Genomic DNA, 21,339 nt, shown 5'->3' on the forward strand with positions numbered 1-21,339 from the left:
CAAATTTGAAAATAAAATTGACTGAAACGAGCTTAAAATAAACAAGTTCGATTCAGTCAAATTTGAGCTCAAACTCAAGTTTTAAAGATATTTAACTTGTCAAACTCATAACACTAAAATATTTTAATACAAATCGATTAAAATGGCAAAATTTTGATTAATATATATAAAAATAATATTATTTTAATTATTTTTTATTTAATTATAATATTGGATTTAACTAAAAATTTGATTTAAATTCAACTTTACTCAAATAAATAACCCTAAGATAAATTGTGATAGTTTAAATTTATCTCTACTGAGGCTAATATCCTTCATTATATTTCCCCTTAATCAAATGAAGTACAAATTTACTGCTATTTACTGGCCAATCAGACTCGCCTTCCCATTAGTCTTGCACCAATCAACTGTATTTACTGCATGCGAATTTGTCTAACTCTTCTGATTGGCTGTCGTACTGAATTTCAAAGAAAGTTCTATTCTACTTGTAAATTAAATCATATGCTAAATATGAACAATATTTTTGCCAAATTCAATATATTAAATGACATCTCGAAAATTACAAACAATGAAAGCAGCAAACTATCCAACATATTATTAATATAAAAATAAACATGTCAGCATATAAATCTTGCTGCAACATAATTTAAACATTATTTTTAAAAAATTGATCCTATTTCATAAATTTGTACGTGACTAATCCTCAATGATACGGTACGTTGACACGAAGAATATATATATTTTTTTAAGGCCAATGGGCTTATTTTCGCCTGAATATTAATGTATTCTCAAACTAATATTTGTTAATTATAAAAATTTTAAATTTGTATATATAAATAATTAAAATTAATTATATTAATTATATTTTGAAAATAAAATTATTATTTAATAAATAATATAATAAAAATAATAAAATATTTTTATTTTTTCTCTAAGTTTGAAAAAATTAACAATTTTTTTTATAATTAAACTTTTAAAACTTATATTTTTCTCTTAGAGTTTTAAATTTTCAAAATAATTTTTTGGTGAACAACAGTTTTTTTGATGTACTCTCTGTCCTAACGATATATCTTTTTTTGATTGTATTTCTGACATCAAGTCTTCATTATAAATGAAAACGACTCATTTTTCTCAAAGACAAAAATATTAATATCGATAATATGTCTTCTTCAACAACAAAGATGATGAAGACATATCATCTCTATCATATTAATATACAAATAAACATGGCTGCTTATAAATCTTGGTACAACATAATTTAAACATTAATATTTTTAAATTAACCTTATTTTATAAATATATGTGTGATTAACCCATGATGATACGGTCCATTGGCATAAAGAGTACGTATTTTATTTTAATATATGATACAAATATTGCTGGTTTAATTATGAAACCGTCTAATTCTTCTGCCATAATCAATTATTAGATTGATAAATAAGCCTCTTGATTCTCGAAAATCCTATAAGCGTTTTGATTACCATGAAAAACGGTTAATTTTTTTTCATTCTATATGTATATTTACGGTTGGCTGATTTAGTCATCTTAAGGATAACTAAATAATTTTGTGTTTAAATTATTAATAACGTTGTAAAAAGCTGTGAAACGGGCAGGAGTAGATTTTAAATATTTTTTTATTTATGTTTAACTTTTTTCTTTCTTTTATGCTTTTGTGATTATTATATAAAATTTTAAATTGAATGCCTAAAATCCAAAGATCAGAATTGAAAAACTAATATTTTTTTTTAATTTAAATTTTGTATCCAAAAAGGACCAATTTATGTAAATTTACCGATATAAGATTCCTTTAATGATCATACACACACATCATCTTTTCCGTGTTTTGCTCATATGAAATTTTTCTTAGAGTTATACATAGACACACGCGAAAATTAATTAAAATAAACAAAAATCTGTCTATTTATATGTTTTTAGGCCAACGTAAAAAAGTTTCACCATGTTATTTGCTTAATTTGATGAAACTTTTTTACGTTGGCCTAAAAACGTATAAACAAACAGGTTTTTACTTATTTTAATTAATTTTCCCACACACGCACACAAACATATATTACAAATATTGAACTTCTCCTACGTTATTGTTAGTGTAAAAAAAAAAAACATAAAAAAAAAAGCATTGTTATCATTTTAACTAAAAAATTTGTTTAATTAACAACACTATTATTAATCCCGTTGATATCGGTGAATCCTCGTCATGTGCCAAATAATCCATTAAATATTTAATTTTTATATTTTTTTTATAAGTTTATTATTAATTACATACTCAGTTGGACTTATAATAATTAATTAAAATCTGATTCTATTTAAATGATAATAAAGACCGTCAACATCTTGGATTGCTTCACTGTATTGCAATATGAAATCAATTAAGTAACTAAATGCACCCATCTTAACTAGGTCATGAAAACCAAAACCATGCTTAAACCACCTAATCAAAAAATTTTATTGTTAACAACCATTTATATTTCCCATTCCAAAATCAAGGTAGCTCTTATTAATTATCATGATACCAAGCCATTGTTCTATTTGGGATTGGAATATTAGAAAGTGGAGTCAAAATTCCCCTAAATCGAGAAAAACATTTACGTAAGAAATAAAATTATATATAAAACAAATTGTATAAATTTATAAGTGATAATTTATTATTGGGTGATGTTATTGTTAATTTTTTTTTTTAATTTTAAAATAAATCAATCAGATACCATTATTTCCGAAACACTTTAAACACAATTTGATTGCTTTTTCCATATGAATAAACTTTTACACAGCGTTAATTTTTATATAGACTATAAAAGTAGTATGTCACAGGACTAATACACTCCTTGTGCTATAACTTAGAAGATTACAAATTTATACACCATATAAGAATGGCAAAAACAATTATTCCCACCAGAGATTTAGTTTATTCCCAAACTTTTATTTACAAAGTTTTATAATATCCATTTATAAATAGTTAAAATTAATAAAATTTGTTAATTTTAATAATAAAATTATTATTTAACCGATAATACTAAAATAAAATTTTATCTTATTTTCTTCCGTAAACCATAAAATCTAACCATTTTCTCATGATTAACTTTTCAGAAGGTTACAATTTTGCTGATCAATAGTCATAGCAAAAATAAATACTAATTAAGAGTGATAATTGTTGAAATAATAAAAACGTTGAAGTTAGAAAAAAGTGCAGTTAAATGAGTAATGTTGATGCAATAATTAAATGCGTTAAAGGGTAATAATCAGTGGGGGATTTCACTAATTTGTTAAAGATTTTGGAGCCCACTTTGCGTTTTATTTTGGTTGGTGCTAGCTTACAAACAACAAGAATCTAGGGTCAGAGTAGTTATTCAGGAAAAAACTAATTTAACCCATGTGGCCTGTGGGGGTTAGCCAGATTAGTTTAATTAATTAAATTATCCATTAATATTTGTTATTGATGGAGCCCAATTTAAATTTTGTGAATATTAAATTTGCAAGGATTTTATTGAAAAACATTTTCTTGCATTAAAAAAAAAAAGGGAAATTATTATTTTTGAGGGAACAAATGACATTAGAGTTAATTAAGGAACAATTAATGCCTAAACCCTTTGATTAGGCCTTCTTTCTCACTGTCAACCACTCAAGAAGTCACATTCTCTGGTTACCATTGTTCGCCAACCTTACCGGACGCTGACACGTCCTCATTTTCACATATTTAATATTACTTAAGTAGATTAATACTTAAATATTATAAAAGTATTAGATCAGATTATTTAATTTGAAAAAGAAATAAAAATAGACGGAGGAAAACAGGGGCCGCCAATCACTCCGCAAGCAAAGATAATGTGAAGAACAAAAATTAAATAAATTACCGAGAAAAACTGAATGTTGTTATCCATATAATTATATAATTATCAGGTATTTCACTTATTTAATATAATTGATTCAATTTTAAAAAAAAAAAAATTAATTCAAGGAAAATTTTATCAAAGTCAAAAATAAAATATACATAAGTAATACATTTTTGAAAACTTTCTCTGGACACAGCTTGAAAGCATTATTAACAAGAAGGTTGACTTGAATATGTTACAAATTCAATTAGAATGTCAAAAATTAGGTTCCAAATCATTGAATTTATTCAGGCGCAATAATAAAAATACTATGGCTTATGAGAGAGTTTTATTCTAGAATTAGTTGTATAAAACAGTGTTCTAAAATTGGACTTGATGACCCGGTTTGACTGATTAAACAGTAAATTAGTTAATAATTCAGTTTAGTTTCGTAATCAGATCTGGTATATATATAAATATTGACATATTTAAAATTCGATCAAACTCGATAAATTTTTTGAATCGAAAAAACTATCCAAAACTAATAATTTATAATTAGTTTTTTTTTTATCTATATAATAGAGTGTTAGTTGTTTAATTAATATATTTAAAATTATATTTTATGTTTAAAAAATATGATAAATATTTTATATTATTTTAAAAAATATATAATAATTTAATAATAGGTTAAATTGGTTGAATCATGAATTAGGAAAATTAGCAATCCGATTTTAAAACATGGGTATAAAATAGGGTTTCGGTCGTAATAGGAGGGGCAGTTTTACTTAATAAGGTGACAGATTTTCAGTTGAAACAACTCAAACTTTGACTCTGACGTTTTACTCTATATTGGAGAATGTATTAATATTGACGGAATGAAAATGACCCTACGATAAGGTTGAAAGGGCAGCTAGCTTTAAGTCGATGGGAAGTCCAATTTCACCAACCTTAGTTAGACTTATGATGGTAATTAAATAACTAATCACTTACCTGATGATGTATGTATTAATGGTTTAGATTTATAAATATGATTTTTCCCAAAATCAACATCCACTACATCTACCTTATCTTCTTTGACAATAAGCCTCAATTTCAGTGTAGGATTCAGTGGGGGTATTACTCTGAGAAAGGATAGTGATAGGCAGAAATAGGGACAACATTGCATGAGCATTATCCAGTTTGAAAACAATAATATTATGTGTATATATTTTTTAGTATATAATTAAATATATAGATAATATATCATTATGTGATTGAATATGTATTTATTTTTAATTTAAAATTATTAAATTATATGATGACATATTATTTGTAACCCAGTTATGAATTGTAAACTGAAAAAATAATATTATAAGTACCCATTTTAAGTACATAAATAAATATATATTTATATATATCATTACATGATTGGATATTATTTTATCATTAATTTAACATCGTTTAATCATATTTAATCATATTATAACATATATAAAATATGTATATATATATATATGTGTAATTAAAATAGATACATATAATTTGATTAATACTTAAAAATATATACATATAATTTTATTGATTTCAAAATTAATTGGGTAGCGGATTGGTTGGAAACATTTGATAACACTACTTGGCCTTTTCTTCCCAATGTCTTTCGTAATTTAACTAAAATCACAAACTTGTCTCCTCTATATATTATGACTCTCTTTTTGCCACTTTCCTAAAAAAATCCCATTCATGAGTTACTATATAAGTACTACAACTATTAATCCTTTTTTATTTTCTCTTTTTGGGTGTGAATTGTCAAAAAAATCTCATAAAACAAACTTACTCTTAATTATTGAGAAACCAAAAAATGCCAATAATAACCTATAAATATTAAGAAGATTTTGTCACGATAAAAGAGAGTTATTTTATTTATAATTTAAAAATATTTAATTATATAATGATATATATTAAATATATATTTATTTATATATTTAAAATAAATATATAATATTTTATTGATTTTCAAAATAAAGAAGCAATCACTCTGGGTGAAAGATGAATTGAGAGAACATTCCAAAGCGAAAAACTGGGGTCAATTTGGGCAGATTTTTGGTTAACAAAACTTGCCCTACAAAATCTACCTTTCACTTTTGCAATTATCTGCTGCGTGTGTCCCAAGCTTCATAGACAGGCGTCTCTCTAATGTAAAAACTTAATGATCAAATTTAACTTCCTAACTTAAAAAACTAACCCACGCCAGAGATTGGTCCACATAATCAATGATCCTTCATTGTGATAACGAGGGTAAAACGGTAAATAAAATGTTGTTTACAAAGCGTGAGAAGTTGCCATGATTGGAATCGCTTTGTTGATGTTGCCTGCGCCACGGAACATAATCCTTCCGGCTCTTGCCCCCAAAAACCCATTCACCAATCACTTAATCTACGAAGGGCTCGAAAAATAATTAAAAATTAAAAATACCTTTTTACCTTTAAATAAACAAAAATATCGTAAATTCTTTTACAACATTAATTTTAAATTTTTTGCTTCCCGCCACCCTTCATTGGTAACTTTTACCTCTAAAGCTAATAAAATGTGATTTTGACTATCTAAATAGTAGTTTGACCGGTAAAAACTATGAAATTTTTATACAACTCTAAGAAGGTTTGCATTTAAGATTACTAACATTAGAGTAAGATAAAATTTTTAAATTATCTAATCTAATTATTAAAAAATCAGTAATTAGACCTAGTTTGATTGGTTGGCCTTAATGTAAGTAGACTAACTCAGATGAGATTTTTTGTCATTAAAAAAATATAATTTTGATTTGATGTGATTGGTCAGCCTCAATGCGGGCACGCTAACTTGCATAAGGTTCTTCATTATTAAAAAAAAAAAAAAAGATGATTTTGAAAGAAAAAAATGAAATTAGAACAATGGCCAAAAGACCATTGCTCACCTAAGGTATAATGAAATCTCAAAGTATCACCCTATAATTTTTAAAAACTTAGATACTCATCCATGAGCTGATTTATATTAAAAATCCCAGTTATAATAAAGGGTAAAATCATTATTTAATAAAAATATTATAAAACTAAAAATTTATCACATTTTCCCTTAGGTATTAAAAACCAAGAATTTTCCCCTCACTCGAAGTTTGAAAACTAACTTTTCACCTCTAAGATTTATTTTTCTTCTCTTGTAACGATATTTTCACTTCAGTCGTCGGTCATCTTCCTACCATCTTCAAGGTCAGCTGATCTTCTCTCTTCAATGGTTGTTTTCATCAAACAAAGATGAATCATTTTTGTTTGACGAAGAGATAAAGATGTCAAGCGAAGACGATTCATCTTTATTTGGCATTAGAAGAATCGTCTCATGATAGAAGACGTATCATCCAGATGATTTGTTTCGACACATTGTCTAGATGATGATTAAGGGTAAGAAATATGACCACCAATGTTGGCAATGGTTTAAGGTGAAAAGGGGACATCACTGATACCTGAGATGACGATCGGAGGTGAAAAAAAACTTAAGTTTGGAGGGGGAATGTGATTTTTTAAACCTGAAAAAAGTTGTTGGAATGGGTAAATTTGTGAGTTTTTAAAACTTGGGGGAGGAAATAATAAATTATATATTTTTAATAATATTATTAAAATAATAATTTTACCCCTAATACTAACTAAGATTTATAATAGAATTTAGCTCATAGGTGAGTCTTTGAATTTTTGAAAGTTAAAGGATAATATTTTAAAATTTCACTATACTTTAGATAGGAACAAGTTTTTTGGCCTAGAACAATTTAAATTTCATTTAAATTTACAAGCTATGAGCATGGATCTCTAATAAATAAGTTTAAAGTAATGAAAATTTCAAACTTATGTTGTGTCTAACATGGCATGCCTAATTTGAACAATATTCAAATGGCATTGCTTTTATGACTCACATGTATAGCTTTGACAATTTTCGTAAATATTACTTCATTTCTATTTTAGTCCAACATTTGACGAGGATTTTGCACTTAGATTTTGACTCATTTTCAACTAAATATTGCTATTGCATTCAAACCAAAATATACAACTTCTTGTGACTCAAATACCACCATCCACAAAATTGGGTTACGTGGCATCCAAGCAATATTAAAAAATATGTTTAGTTTTTCTCTTTATTCATGGTAACTATTAAATAAAATTATTATCCTTTAATTACAATTAAATTTTAAAATAAGGCGCCCAAAGTTAACAAAATTGGTTAAGTGATAAAATTTAAAAAAAAAAATTATAAATTTAGTTACTATATCTTGAATTTCTGTTGGCATTTCTATGAAGTTGGTGGACTAGAACAATTCTCTCACATCAGTCACATGATTGGTTTTGAGCTATAAATCAACATTGATGTAATTGAGTTCATCCACCCCAACCAAAATTTTTATTTTCTTTTTTATGTCATTTAATCACTTAATCAGTTTGTCATAAATGATAATTGAAATAACAAAAAAAGAGATTTTAAATATAAAAAAAAAGAGATTTAAATCATCTTTAATAATTTTTTAAATTAAAATTTTAATTTATTTATTATAATAGTAACACTACACCCATAATTTTATTGAGTTTTGTCAACCAACTTAGTATGATTGTTATTAAATTTAAAGTTTTATTTATTTAATATTATAATAATTATAAGAGTAATTATTGAATTAAAAATTTTATTAATTTAATGTCTTCCTTATTATACAAAAATAAATAAATAAAAATAAACTAAATCAACCCTGCCCGTTGATTTGGAGTCAAAACGACTCCATTGGGCGTGATTGGCGCCTGGAAAAAACATATTCCCACCACCGGCTTCACCCAGCCTCCATTAATTTATTTTGTATTTGTATTGTACAAAAAACTCACGCAACTTATATCCATTACCGCAAAATCAGCAGAAAACCGTGACATCTGCTTCCGTACGGACATATCTCTCCCCATTTTCCAACTTTCTTACTGCCTCTGTAATTTAATTTTACTGTAATGTATTATTATTTCTTCAACATTATTTTTTGTTACCATTTGCTTAATTTACAGTTGTGGTTCTTCCCTGTTTATTTATAAAAGGCTACTACGATAACAGCCGTAATTTACAGTTATGGGAGAGGGATTATTTCCCACTAAGTTTTGATAAAAAAACAAATATATATTTGTAACAGGTAAAAAGTTTAAATATTCATCTAAGTTTTAATTTATTAGGATATACTTATAAAATTTTTATTAGAGTTAAAAGATAAAATTATTATTTTATCAATAATATTAAAATAATTAAAATTATATGTTATTTTTTCTCTTTGGTTTGAAAAAATAATATTTTTCTCTTAATTATGTTTTGAAAAATTCACTTTTTCTCTTAAGATATCAAACCTGAAATCTGGCTACTTTCTCCAACGAATGATGGACCTACAACTGATGAATAAAACGGAGTAATTCAAATTTGAATAATGTTTTATTGTCTAGATCTTTGAATGACGGAGTGTCGTCTTCACTGGACGATGCTTTGTCTTCCATTCAATGTGCTATGCTGGTGGCCAATGGTTGGAGGGAGGGATAAAGAAAAAACTTAGAGATTTGAGGAGAAGTTATTTTTCAAAGTTTAAGTATGTGATTAAATATTAATTTTTAAAACTGGAAAAAAAATAAAATTATATATTTTTTAACAATATTATTAAATATCGATCTTATTTTTATATTAAAAAATTAATAACAATTTAATAATAGATAAGTATTTAAATTTTTTATCTAATACATAAATACCAAACTTAAGCGGAAAATATCCATGGCCCCTGTATTTTTAGCGTATCAAATTTACAAGGGTAATAGGGGTCGTGGCACTTGTCATGGAAGCGGGTAAAAGCGTGTGGTTTGGTTAAGACCTAACCTCACCTAACCATGGTAAAAAAACACAACTCCTACAGTTAGTTAATTGGGGCGAATTATTTATTTAATAATTTTGTTACGTAACCGTTAACCATGGAGTCTATAAAAAGGCCGTTTTGTTGGAGCTCGTACCTGACTCATACTGCTCCTCACTTCTCTGTTTGTTGGAGTCGATAAAGTGTGTGTTTGGAAGGTGAGAAAGTGAGGGAAAACTAGAGAGAGAGAAAAAAGAAACACTGCAATGGCAGTTACTCAGCGCGGTGCTTGTCTTTGCTTCGCAGTTGTTTTGATGTTCTTCCTCGGAGTTCAGGCGACTGTACGGAGCGAAAATGTCCCTGTTTCAAGGTTTCTCTCTGCTTTATCCTGCTCTGTTTTTTAGAGAACCAAACATTTCTTTTATTTTTTTCTCGGTTGTTACTGCTAAAATTCTTCTGCATTGCTCAACTTTCGGATTTCATTACATCTCTGGTTTTTTTATTCCAAGATTCAGCTGAAAATATTCCACATTATGTTGAGAAAAATTTACAATATTTTTACATGTTCTTTTCATTCTCAAAAATTCAATGGAATTTCTATACTTAACATTGACAGCTATGTGAAGACTCCATTAATGGCTGTTTTCCTGTATTGGCCGCATTTTAGAGTTTCAATGCTCTCTTTCTTTCCATGGAAAGACCCTTCACAGTCTACTTCAGTTCTATTGTTTCTAACTTTTTCAAGCTTAAATGTATTTATTTGTTTTTATTTTGATAGGATGGTGAAGAAGACAGAGCAGTTGAAGAGCTTAACCAACTCAACAATGGTCGCCAGGTAAATATTAAAGTGACCGACAAACCGAGGCAGATCCGAACGTTTTCTGAATTTCGATCTGAGCCGTCGGTTTTGTCCTTGTTTTATCCGCTTAACAGTAAATAACGATCTCAGCCATTGAGATCTGGATCCTGAGATCTGGATCGTTTATTCCGTTATTTGTTATTGCCAATAGTTGGTTCCTTGGGATTCCTTCGCTGTTTTCGTGACAGACCTAAAAACCCTCCCCCGCATTTCCTTAATTACCCTCACACAATTCTCCTCCATTTTTTCTCCATATGAGGCCATTTAAGTAATTAAACAATTCCCCCCGACGGTTTGCCTCGCAGTTTATATCCCTTTAAACGCTTTTCTAACGGTTTGCCTGGCAGAGAATGCCTCTCTCTTGAGCAGTTTACCTTTTTGTCAACGTTCCTTTTGTTACAACTCGCTACATTGGAATGCCACGTGTCAATACCTTAAATCACCGAACATGTATGATGGAATGACTTAACATATAAATACATTTCGATGGTAGTAAATGGGTAGTTGTTAGTTATATAATAGGGATTTAAAATGTGTTACATAATTTGGTTGTTTGCAGGACTGAATACGATGATGATACGCATGAGCATGCCGTTGATAACCCAGAGGAAATTGCTGCAGAGGTTGAAATGTAAGTCCCTCCTTTACCTGACAAATCTCACTCAATTTACTCATAATAAATAGGAAATCGTTAGGTGGCCATGGGTAGCTCTAGTTCAGCTGAGTTGAAACTCGCAATAATATTTACTATTTCTGGTGCTATTTCAATAAAATTCACTCCAGCCTTATCCCCGTGAAGTTCTTTTATTCTGTGATTTCTCCGAATTGCCCTTGTCATTTTGGTTTTTTTTTTTTCACTGGCTAAGGAGAATGGTGGAATCATCCTCCACGTTCTTCTTCTGCCTTTCGCGCTGTCCGCCTAGAGATCCGTGTTCAGGGATTTAATATTTTCCGTCTATTTTACGGTCTAGTACTTAAGGGTACAACTTTATTTTCACATATAAAATTCTACGCAAATAAAGTTATATAAATAACTTCTTAATTTGTTTTTCTCCTGAAGGAAATTAACGGGTTGATGGAGCCAAACTGATAGTCAATGTCACTGCCTCTGCTTCTTGCGTATAAAATATTACTATACGGGTTCTCATTTTATATTGCATGCGACAAAATTGTGCCATGTGTGGCTGAAGGAGGAAACTTCTTTGGCTTCTATTCGGTACACAGATCGTACTAATAAATTGTCAGATTGACAAATACTTGTTTTGTCATTACATGATCTTAATAGCAGGATTGGTTATGCCCGTCTGTAGCCAATTAGATAGCTAGAAAGAGGTCTTGCCTCTTCCACCGACACATTCCACAATGGAACTACTGATCTGTCATGTTGCAATCTATCTGCACAAGACTGTACACTGTATATTATCTTATGAAAATGACATTCTAGCTGATTGCGATTTGTACAAGGGGCCTCAAATTAATTACTATCTCAGACGACATTTATGATGCTAATTATAACAATGTAATTGATGTATTGTAGGAGCATCCGCAACAGCACTGAGAGGAGGCAATTGGGGTACTTCTCGTGTGGGACAGGTAATCCTATTGATGACTGTTGGAGATGTGACCCAAACTGGCAGAAGAATCGCAAACGCCTTGCGGACTGTGGCATTGGTTTTGGAAGAAACGCCATTGGCGGTCGCAATGGCCGTTTCTATGTTGTCACTGACCCGTCTGATGACGATGCTGTTAACCCACGCCCTGGTACTTTAAGGCACGCTGTGATCCAGGACAAACCTCTCTGGATTGTCTTCAAGAGGGACATGGTGATCACACTGAAACAGGAGTTGATCATGAATAGCTTTAAGACTATTGACGGTCGCGGAGTGAATGTACACATTGCTAATGGAGCTTGTATCACCATCCAATATATTACCAATGTCATCATTCATGGTCTCCATATTCATGATTGCAAACCCACTGGTAATGCAATGGTTAGAAGCTCGCCTAGTCACTATGGTTGGAGGACAATGGCAGATGGTGATGGCATTTCAATTTTTGGGGCAAGCCATATATGGGTTGATCACAATTCACTCTCCAATTGTGCTGATGGCCTTATTGATGCTATCATGGGTTCTACTGCCATTACCATTTCAAATAATCACTTCACCCACCACAATGAGGTTTGTAATTGCAGCGTTATTTGATATTCCAGTATAATTTGACTTAGCAGAAAGGCTAATAAATCATGTTGTATGTGATAAAATAATGCAGGTGATGTTGCTGGGCCACAGTGATTCCTATACTAAAGACAAAAATATGCAAGTTACAATTGCTTACAACCATTTTGGAAACGGACTGATTCAGAGGATGCCAAGGTGTAGACATGGTTACTTCCATGTAGTGAACAATGACTATACTCACTGGGAAATGTATGCCATTGGTGGTAGTGCTAACCCCACCATTAACAGCCAGGGCAACAGATATGCTGCTCCAACTAACGCCTTTGCCAAGGAGGTATTTTGTTTTGTGTATTGTCTCTCTACACTCCATTGCCATTTCTCTTTACAATAAACATCACAAACTCAGTTTGCTTTTTGCCTCAACAGGTAACAAAGAGGGTAAACACCGCAACGAGCGAGTGGAAGAACTGGAATTGGAGATCAGAGGGAGACCTCTTGTTGAATGGCGCCTACTTCACCCCATCTGGCGGAGAAGCCTCTCTTAGCTATGCTCGCGCCTCAAGCTTGTCAGCCAAGTCTTCCTCTATGGTTGACTCCATGACTTCTGGTGCTGGAGCACTGACCTGCCGCAGAGGCCGACAGTGTTCATAGATCTAGTCAGTTAATTAAAGTGGCCAAATCAAATGGCCAACCAATAGTTGTTTGATTTTTTTACCTTTTTTTCTTAAATTTTACCACTATATAGCGTATCACCAGTCATCCCACAACCATTCTGTCCATTGTTTCTCAACCGAAACCACCTCCCATTACATATGCTGGCAAGTGTACATTTTTTGCACATGTCATTATATTGTCCTACCTCACTTATTTGCTCAACCTCGGCCTGTTTCAACTGAAAAAACAAACATTACTATTCCAGGAATCAGGTACGGAAGCGTTGTTCATTTTTATTCCCTCTCCCTTTTTTTATTACTCTCCCCTCCTTCTAACTCCATTTGCGCCTCTATTTGTGTCCAATCTCAATCTTGGTCTCTGTACACTTTTTTTCTGTTTTTGGTCTTTCGGGTGAATAGGGTCTGAATGATTTTGTTTTTCTCTTTTATTTTGTTGTGTCCAGTCATACAACCGATAGTAATATTGAATGTCAAAGTTGAGTCATGAGAAAAACCTTGTTACAAAATGATGATGCATAGACAATATCAGCGATGTTCCTTTACTTTTTTTTTCCTTTTACTTTTTGGTTTGTGGAGTTGTGATTATTAATATGTTTACCAATTTCATGTCTGCAGTTGTAATTCTTTCATGTCATGTGCGCATCAACGCACCCACATGATATAAAGTTTTTAACTAACTAAACTAAATCATCACCTTTTTCTCTTTTTACGCTTTTATGGTTATGACCAGAATGATGCTGGCCAAAGCCCATTGGAGACTACTTTCCAAACGCTTTGTTTATTTTTTATGTTATCCATTCCAAAACAGTGACCTAGATTAGTTCTGTAGACGATTATAAAATATAGTTGTAAATATTTTACGAATTATAATAAATATTTAATAATATAATATAATATGATTCAGCTAAAAAACAATATGGATTGATATATTTTCTATAAAAATGATGATATAATAGAAATGTATATAAAAAATCTTATATTTTTAAAAGTGTTTGAGATAATTTTTACAAATTAGATTTTTTATTATATTTTTTAAAAATTATTTTATATAATATGATACGATATTTGATACACAATACGATATATGATTCTACTAATATAAATTACTCAACCAAAATTGTTTATCAATAATATATTAACGTACTACAATTTTATTAGATTAAATATTGTTATAATATTTATTTAATACATCATTGGTTCAACTGACAATCAGAGTAGTTTAGTCGGACTAGAATGCTCAGTCCGGGTCTTTCACCTCACTTCACCCCTGCATTCCCCAATAAATTTTCTTCGAAAACTTTCTATCCTTTTCACTAAACCAAAAGTTTTATAAGCAAATATATCTTGACAAATGGTCTTTCTGAATATGCAGAAACATTAAATCTGAAAATAATGAACATATTGTCAACACAGAAATTTATTGCATCCCTGTGGCTTTACCCAGAATATTGCAAGTGAATGAACATGCTTTAGCTGGAATTTCCTCAGACTATATAAATACCCAACTGTCAGATAAGATTAGGCCACTTCCTAACTGTAAACAAGACACCCCAATTTTCATTTCATCTCCTAGCTAAAATCTTCCCAAGCATTTGCTGTTTTTGCTTTAAAATGTTGGAGCAAAAAGTGACATCTGATTTTCAAGAAGGAATTGGTGTGGTTGGCAAATGTTTTAAACAACAATCTGGGACATGTCTCAAAATGAATTCATTTTGTGACCCATATTAATGCTTTTTCTCATCTTCTCTTGAAGCTACCCGATTTTACCCAGCTCAATCGTTCAAACCACCCGGTCTAATCCAATCTAACTCTAAAAATAGTTTTCAAAACCATGATTGGGTGATGGAATGATAGGAAACACGATACTGAAGAAAAAACAGGAAAGGTTCGTACCAATTGGAATTAGAAAAAAAAAAAAAACTTGGTTCAAAAATGATAAAGCCTTCAAATTGTGCTTACAAAACTAATGTCAAGGTTTTCCCACCGACTTTTCACTCCGGAATTACATATTTATCAAACAAACCAAAGCAATAAATAGATACAGTGAAGATATCCTTTTCATCTATCTCTCGCCCAAATTACAACAGATGATTGGGGGGATTAAAGAACATTTAATACTAAAGGGAAGTGATTTTGACTATCAGTCCAGTAATTTTATGTAGAGGTGTCTATCTGAAATGTGTATCCAGCTTCAGCAAAGTGGGTTTTAACCATAGCAAGAGCCTTGAAGCGATGTGAAATCTTGTTCTTCTCTTCTTTTGGCATCTCTGCATAGCTACCAAAACAGAAGGAAAAAAAATGGCCAACATAAATATATCTACAGCTTGGCGTTATCATTATGGATCACTAGTACCAATGACAAAACAGTAGAAATGAAAGCAGAAGAATTGACTTACGTCTGCTCGTAGCCATCAGGTTGAAAGATTGGATCCCAACCAAAATCATTGGGTCCTCTTGGAGGAACTATCTTCCCCTAGAAATCAAACATAAATCACATTTAGTGCTACTAAAGCAAATATCAGTATTCCCAAATACTTATTCCAGAAGTCAGGCATAGCTACTGCAAAATAACCATATTATTTGTTCAGCTTATCTAGCAGGAGCGAACAACAGAAAGTATTCTTTTTCACCCTAAATTGAAAAAGAAAAGCCAAAATAGAGTGAAATTCACTCTATTTTTAGCAGGCTTTCTTTGTTCTCACCTTAGAGCTAAAAGACCTGAGCCCTCTTTGCCACTGCTTCCCTGCCTAGGAACTCAGGTTTGAATTTCTTCCTTTTCAGTATTTTGTTCTGTTGTCTGTTTTGACAACAGAACAAAACTGTATTAATGGATAATATTTTATTGGATGTTTTGGATTGTCTGAAATATTTAAATGTGCTGACCATCACCTTGACAAGTTACAATGCTCTTAGAAGACCTTTAAGCTCAGTTAGGTTACCGAGTTGTACCAAATCTCTTCTACTTAAAGGCTTTCATGAGTCAACTGCATTAAATATTTCAGATCTAGCAGCTCTCAAGCATCTTTATATATTAGATTTTAATGACTGTTGGTGGTAGGAGATTAAGAATGTACAAAAAATATGGGAATCATATGTTTTCAACAACCTTTGCATAGTAAAGATGTTTTCTTGCGATTCATTGAGGGATTTGACATGGACTGTTTTTATTCCAAACCTCAGATGTCTTCATGTAGGCTCGTCTTGCAATTGAAGAAATTATCAATGTTGAAAGATTGGTTGAAGTTGCTGAGATGACATTAGATCCAATCCCTTTTCAAAATCTCTAATTTCTTAGATTTATTACTCTAAAGAATTTGAAGAGCATCTTTGGGAAGGTGCTGCCCTTTTCACATCTAAAGAAAATTAAAGTACTCTACTGCCCAAAGCTTAAGAAGCTACCACTTGACTCAAATAGTGAAGAGGAACATAAAGATGGTGGAAAAAAGATTTTTTTTTTTTAAACCTAATTTAACTTTAACAATCCCAGGAGTTTGTATTATTAAAGGTCTCTGTGTGTGTGTGTGTATCAATCAAATTCTCGATACTGCTATTTTCCAGTTGTTTATCTTGTCATTTGTCATGGATATGTCATGTTGTTTAATCTCTTCCCTTGAGGCATTTCTTATCCTCATTAACAAAACGAAAAAGGCTGTATTGAATTATAATTTCACAACTTATCCAATTCAATGTCTTCTTCCGTGTACCAAACAAGCCCTAAAAGTAATTAAGCAGTGAAAGATATGGTATTATTATGTTAATTACTACATCACTTGGGATACTACTAGGAAAAGGAAGTATTACTCTTGCTTAAAATCTGTACATATAGATACACAGATAAATGTTGCTTTAAAAACAGCAGAAGAAAAGAAAAGTTATAAAGGCTTACCGGAGTTTTTCCTAGGAATGTAATAGGCTCAACATTGGGTCCAAGAGCAAAAGCAAATCCACACAACGCATAAGCTGATTTATCTTCATATGCCATCAACAAGTTGTTCAGACCTAGAACAAGTGAAATACACACAGATGAGTGACTGAAGAATTGATATAAATATGGGAAGAAAGGAAAACAAAAATGCTAGTTACTACCTTCATGACCAATCTTCTGCAGGAACCACTTGCTGTATCATGTAAAAATTACATTAAATAATAACATAAGAAACCAAGAAATACTGTAATAATATAAAGGAAAAAAAAGAGTGAACTAGATGTAAGTATTTCATGTGGAAGAAAGATAGAGGAAGAGAGGGTATAGCACTCCCCATACATTAACCTTCTACATTAATTTATTGGCTTCATAGGAAGTGGCACTTCAGTCAAAGCCAATACATGCCATCCACAAATAGCATAACTCATAATAACAACAAATAACTAAAGATTTATCTATATTTTGTTTCAGTTCATTTTATATCTGGATGAAACAAAGTTTTATGGGTTATAAATTAGAAAAGTATATGTGAATAACCTTCAAAGGAAATGAAATATATATTATAGAAGAATTTGACAATTATAATGTAGCAAGATAACATGTTTTCTAAGCTTTCATTATCATCATAGTTTATAGCATGGAGAAAAAAATGCAACTAAAAAAAGACGAAAAGGATATCTTCTCAATTAAAGGATAGAAGGATATCCAAAAATAGGTACAACATAGGCAGATTCCCTACTGCAGTCTCGCAGACAACTTAAAACTCAAGCATTGCAAATAACTTTCTAAAAACCTCCTTAAAGCATGGCATAACTAAGAAACTTAGAACTTCTAAACCTAAGCCACCATGACATATTTAAAATGGAATAAAATCTAGAGTCTTTTAAAACCTTGTTGAAACTTTGAGATCATGTAACTACAAGAGTCATGATCTAATGAATAAATATGAACTGAAAAATATTCTTATAAAAAATCCAAATAGTAGAGATAAATTCAGAAATGGTTATGTTCCACAAATATGTAATTTTTACCAGCAAGAACAATCTGACACAGGGGTACCAGATGAACAGTTTTTCTTAGGGTCCACCAAACATTGGATAATGAAAAAAAAGAACATCCTAAAAGAATTACAAGTTCACAGCATTTACAATCTCAATTAAAGTTTTGTATAAAGATAAGCAAAAGCGAGTGCAAATCATTACTCAAACTTTTGCTATTAAGAATCCCAAGACATCTACTGTATTGCTGTGGCACTTTGGAGGACCAGAGGAGAGAATTAATGGCAAAATGATGAAAAATTCACAATAATTGATCATATAAGGAATTTCACAAGAAACAACCATTTTGTTCTGTGATTTAATCAATAGTTAAGATTACACCTTATGCCACAAAACAGAAGAATCAAACCTGCTTTCATAGCTGGGAAGAACATTAAGACCAAAGAAATGATAGCAGTGATAAATTTAACCATCAAAAACCCTAAAAAAATATGTCACCATGCAAGTGTAAGCATTATGTCTTCCATGTCTAGTATTCAATCAGATAGTTAAGCTCAAGGACAATTGTGCATTTCTCTAATAACAAGGACACCAATATAGTGTAAGCTATGGAGTCATTAGATAACTGTTCATGCTCTAATGTTGACAATACAAAAACATAAAAATCACAAGAGCTTTCCTTTAATCTGGTACAGTTGTAGAGAAGGCCAAAGAAATTCTAAATTTTATAGTATGAATCCACCTTGACTAATTGAGAGAGAATTAAAGCATGCAAAGGTAGAAACCTATATTTAAAATGTTGAACATTCACCACAAAAACTGCACAAAATATTTTGCAGAGTTAATTCATATAAACACAAACAAATACAGTAATACACTATCTTAGAAACATTATAAGTAACAAGAAGAGCAAATAAATTTACTTGTTTATTGTGGAATTCATAAAGTTGGGGGAGAGTTTCCCCTTAAAAACAGATTTTTTCTTGACAAAAGTGAGATACAAATAGCAGAGTTGAAATCAAATAGATTTATGGTTAAAATATTAATGGCCAACTTAGACTAGCAAACTTCAAACTGCGCATCCAAACTTCACTTTTCAGAAGATTTGAATTTTACTTTGAAATGTGAAAAAGAAAAGAGAAGGTATGTTGCATCTTATACTAAAATGTAAGGAACGGTTTTTAAGCATCAATCAAACCCATTGCTCATCAATTTTTAGATAATTTCACTTTCATGATTCCGATCCTATAGTAATGCCAAAATCTCCCAAATGAAGTGAATACAAAAACTTGAATATAGAGAGTAACATTAGCAGATCACCTCCAAACAAAAACAAGAATAAAATGCAAACTTACATGTAAGGCCCTGCAAAGAAAAAAAAAAAACAAGATGAATGTCATTTGACAGCCTAAAAAGCTTGCGACCTAAAGTGGTTTTGTACAGAGCATAAATTATGAGACAAAAAGAAGACATACCGGGAAGACCCTTTAAGGCATTAAAGCAGAGGCAAGTATCTTCCACCAGCACCGGTCCATTCACCTGCTCATTCATTCAATAAAAAGATCTAATTTTTACTGTCTTACGTACACAAAAAACAATGGGTATTAATGTTATGTATAAAATTATAGTACCTGAATAGCAGCCAAACGAGCCTTCTCTTTGGAGATATCCTCAGGTTCGCCTTGCAATTCAGGTACTTCCAAACAAATATTATAATAAATTAGAGAGAGGGCAACAAAAATGATAAAAAGTAAATATATGCATAGAGTGAGAGAGTCGTTGTTACAGTCAAGCTTGAGAGACTGGAAGGGAATGGATTGGCCCAAGATGGCTTTGACTTCCTCAAGCTTCTTGGCATTCCCGGTCACGAAAGTCACCGGCCGTGATAATACAATTCCTGGTGCTCTCGCCGCCGACATCGGGTCTATAATCAAGCGAATGCGAGTTCCTCCTCTGTTATAAGAATATAAAAAATAATTTATTATCGATATGTGTACAGTACTTTTGTTTTTTTTTCTACTAGATTTACAATTTTTTTAATATAATTTAAATATTTATAATATTAAATTATATATAAAATATATATATACACATAATTTTATTATTTTTTAATTAAAAAAATAACGATAGAAAAGGTGTATGATAGCCATTCGTTATCAGAATACTAATCTAGTGATGTTGTCAAGTAAATTTGGGCAAGTCATATTGCCCAATTTTTTGTTGAAATGATGAAACTATTCTTAATACAAGTAACATTATAAGCACTAATTAGATATTTTCAAATAAAAAATTGATTTGATGTGACATTACAGCGAGATGGCTGATGAAAAAACAACGAATATATAAATAACACATTAATCGATGTAAATTTCAATAGGTATAATATAAATATCAAATTATTAATATATTTTTATTAATTTATAAAGTTATCAGTTAGACATTTGAAAATTATAAAACCCTAATTAAATTATAAAATTATCACTTACATTTGTAAACTCTAAAATTTTTCGACGAGTAAAGAGAAAATAATCAAATCAACTATAGTAAGAGATAAATAACCTTTAGTATATATGAAAAAGACAAGAGCACTGTGAGAAGAGAGATACGAGGAATGCATGATCACTATCAATAATAAATCCTAGTTGATTGAGACACAACAAAAAAATTTAGATAAAACACAATCACCAATGATAATAAAAAAAATATTGACATTGTTAGAAGTTAATATGACTTTTGAAAAACCAATTAAGAGTGTATTAAAAAGAGATGACTAGTGACAAAGAAGGTTGAAAGGATTGAGAAATAAAAAAAAGAAAAGGGAGAAAATAAAAAATGGAAATAATAAGGGAGAAATGCAAAAATAAAAACAAAAATGAGAAAAAAATAAAATAAAATAATCTATACAAAATAACCTTTTTGTTTTTTTACTTAACAAAATTTACTAAGATAAGTAGATAATGAGTAAAAAATTAGATTTTTTGAATTTAAAAGATGAAAATGTACTGTTTCATCAATTCTAGGT

General features: G+C 30.4%; 2 protein-coding genes across 2 annotated transcripts; one reads left to right on the forward strand and one right to left on the reverse strand.

The window, feature by feature from the left end:
* The first annotated feature begins 9,830 nt into the window (after positions 1-9,830).
* Positions 9,831-14,004, forward strand: LOC123220335 (probable pectate lyase 8). Its single transcript, XM_044642525.1, has 6 exons — positions 9,831-10,051; positions 10,460-10,516; positions 11,100-11,171; positions 12,078-12,720; positions 12,812-13,054; positions 13,147-14,004. The coding sequence occupies exons 1-6, from the start codon at positions 9,948-9,950 to the stop codon at positions 13,369-13,371; spliced, it is 1,344 nt and encodes a 447-aa protein (XP_044498460.1). The 5' UTR covers positions 9,831-9,947; the 3' UTR covers positions 13,372-14,004.
* A 1,311-nt stretch (positions 14,005-15,315) lies between these two features.
* On the reverse strand, positions 15,316-20,300 carry LOC123219970 (inosine triphosphate pyrophosphatase). Its single transcript, XM_044641948.1, has 8 exons — positions 20,104-20,300; positions 19,949-20,013; positions 19,793-19,856; positions 19,673-19,682; positions 17,481-17,512; positions 17,281-17,393; positions 15,791-15,867; positions 15,316-15,669 (listed from the first exon to the last, which is right to left on the reverse strand). The coding sequence occupies exons 1-8, from the start codon at positions 20,234-20,236 to the stop codon at positions 15,549-15,551; spliced, it is 615 nt and encodes a 204-aa protein (XP_044497883.1). The 5' UTR covers positions 20,237-20,300; the 3' UTR covers positions 15,316-15,548.
* Positions 20,301-21,339: the final 1,039 nt, after the last annotated feature.

Source organism: Mangifera indica, chromosome 7, assembly GCF_011075055.1.
Source record: "Mangifera indica cultivar Alphonso chromosome 7, CATAS_Mindica_2.1, whole genome shotgun sequence".
Classification (NCBI taxonomy): Eukaryota; Viridiplantae; Streptophyta; class Magnoliopsida; order Sapindales; family Anacardiaceae; genus Mangifera; species Mangifera indica.

Excerpts from the sequence above, each read along its gene's own strand:
- LOC123220335 (XM_044642525.1), top strand. The coding sequence starts at position 9,948 with ATGGCAGTTACTCAGCGCGGTGCTTGTCTTTGCTTCGCAGTTGTTTTG. Across the intron at positions 10,052-10,459 it reads GAAAATGTCCCTGTTTCAAG|GATGGTGAAGAAGACAGAGC; the intron begins GTTTCTCTCTGC and ends TTATTTTGATAG. Across the intron at positions 12,721-12,811 it reads ACTTCACCCACCACAATGAG|GTGATGTTGCTGGGCCACAG; the intron begins GTTTGTAATTGC and ends AAAATAATGCAG.
- LOC123219970 (XM_044641948.1), bottom strand. The coding sequence starts at position 20,236 with ATGTCGGCGGCGAGAGCACCAGGAATTGTATTATCACGGCCGGTGACT. Across the intron at positions 15,868-17,280 it reads CATTCCTAGGAAAAACTCCG|GGGAAGATAGTTCCTCCAAG; the intron begins GTAAGCCTTTAT and ends TTTGATTTCTAG. Across the intron at positions 15,670-15,790 it reads CCTGATGGCTACGAGCAGAC|CTATGCAGAGATGCCAAAAG; the intron begins GTAAGTCAATTC and ends CTGTTTTGGTAG.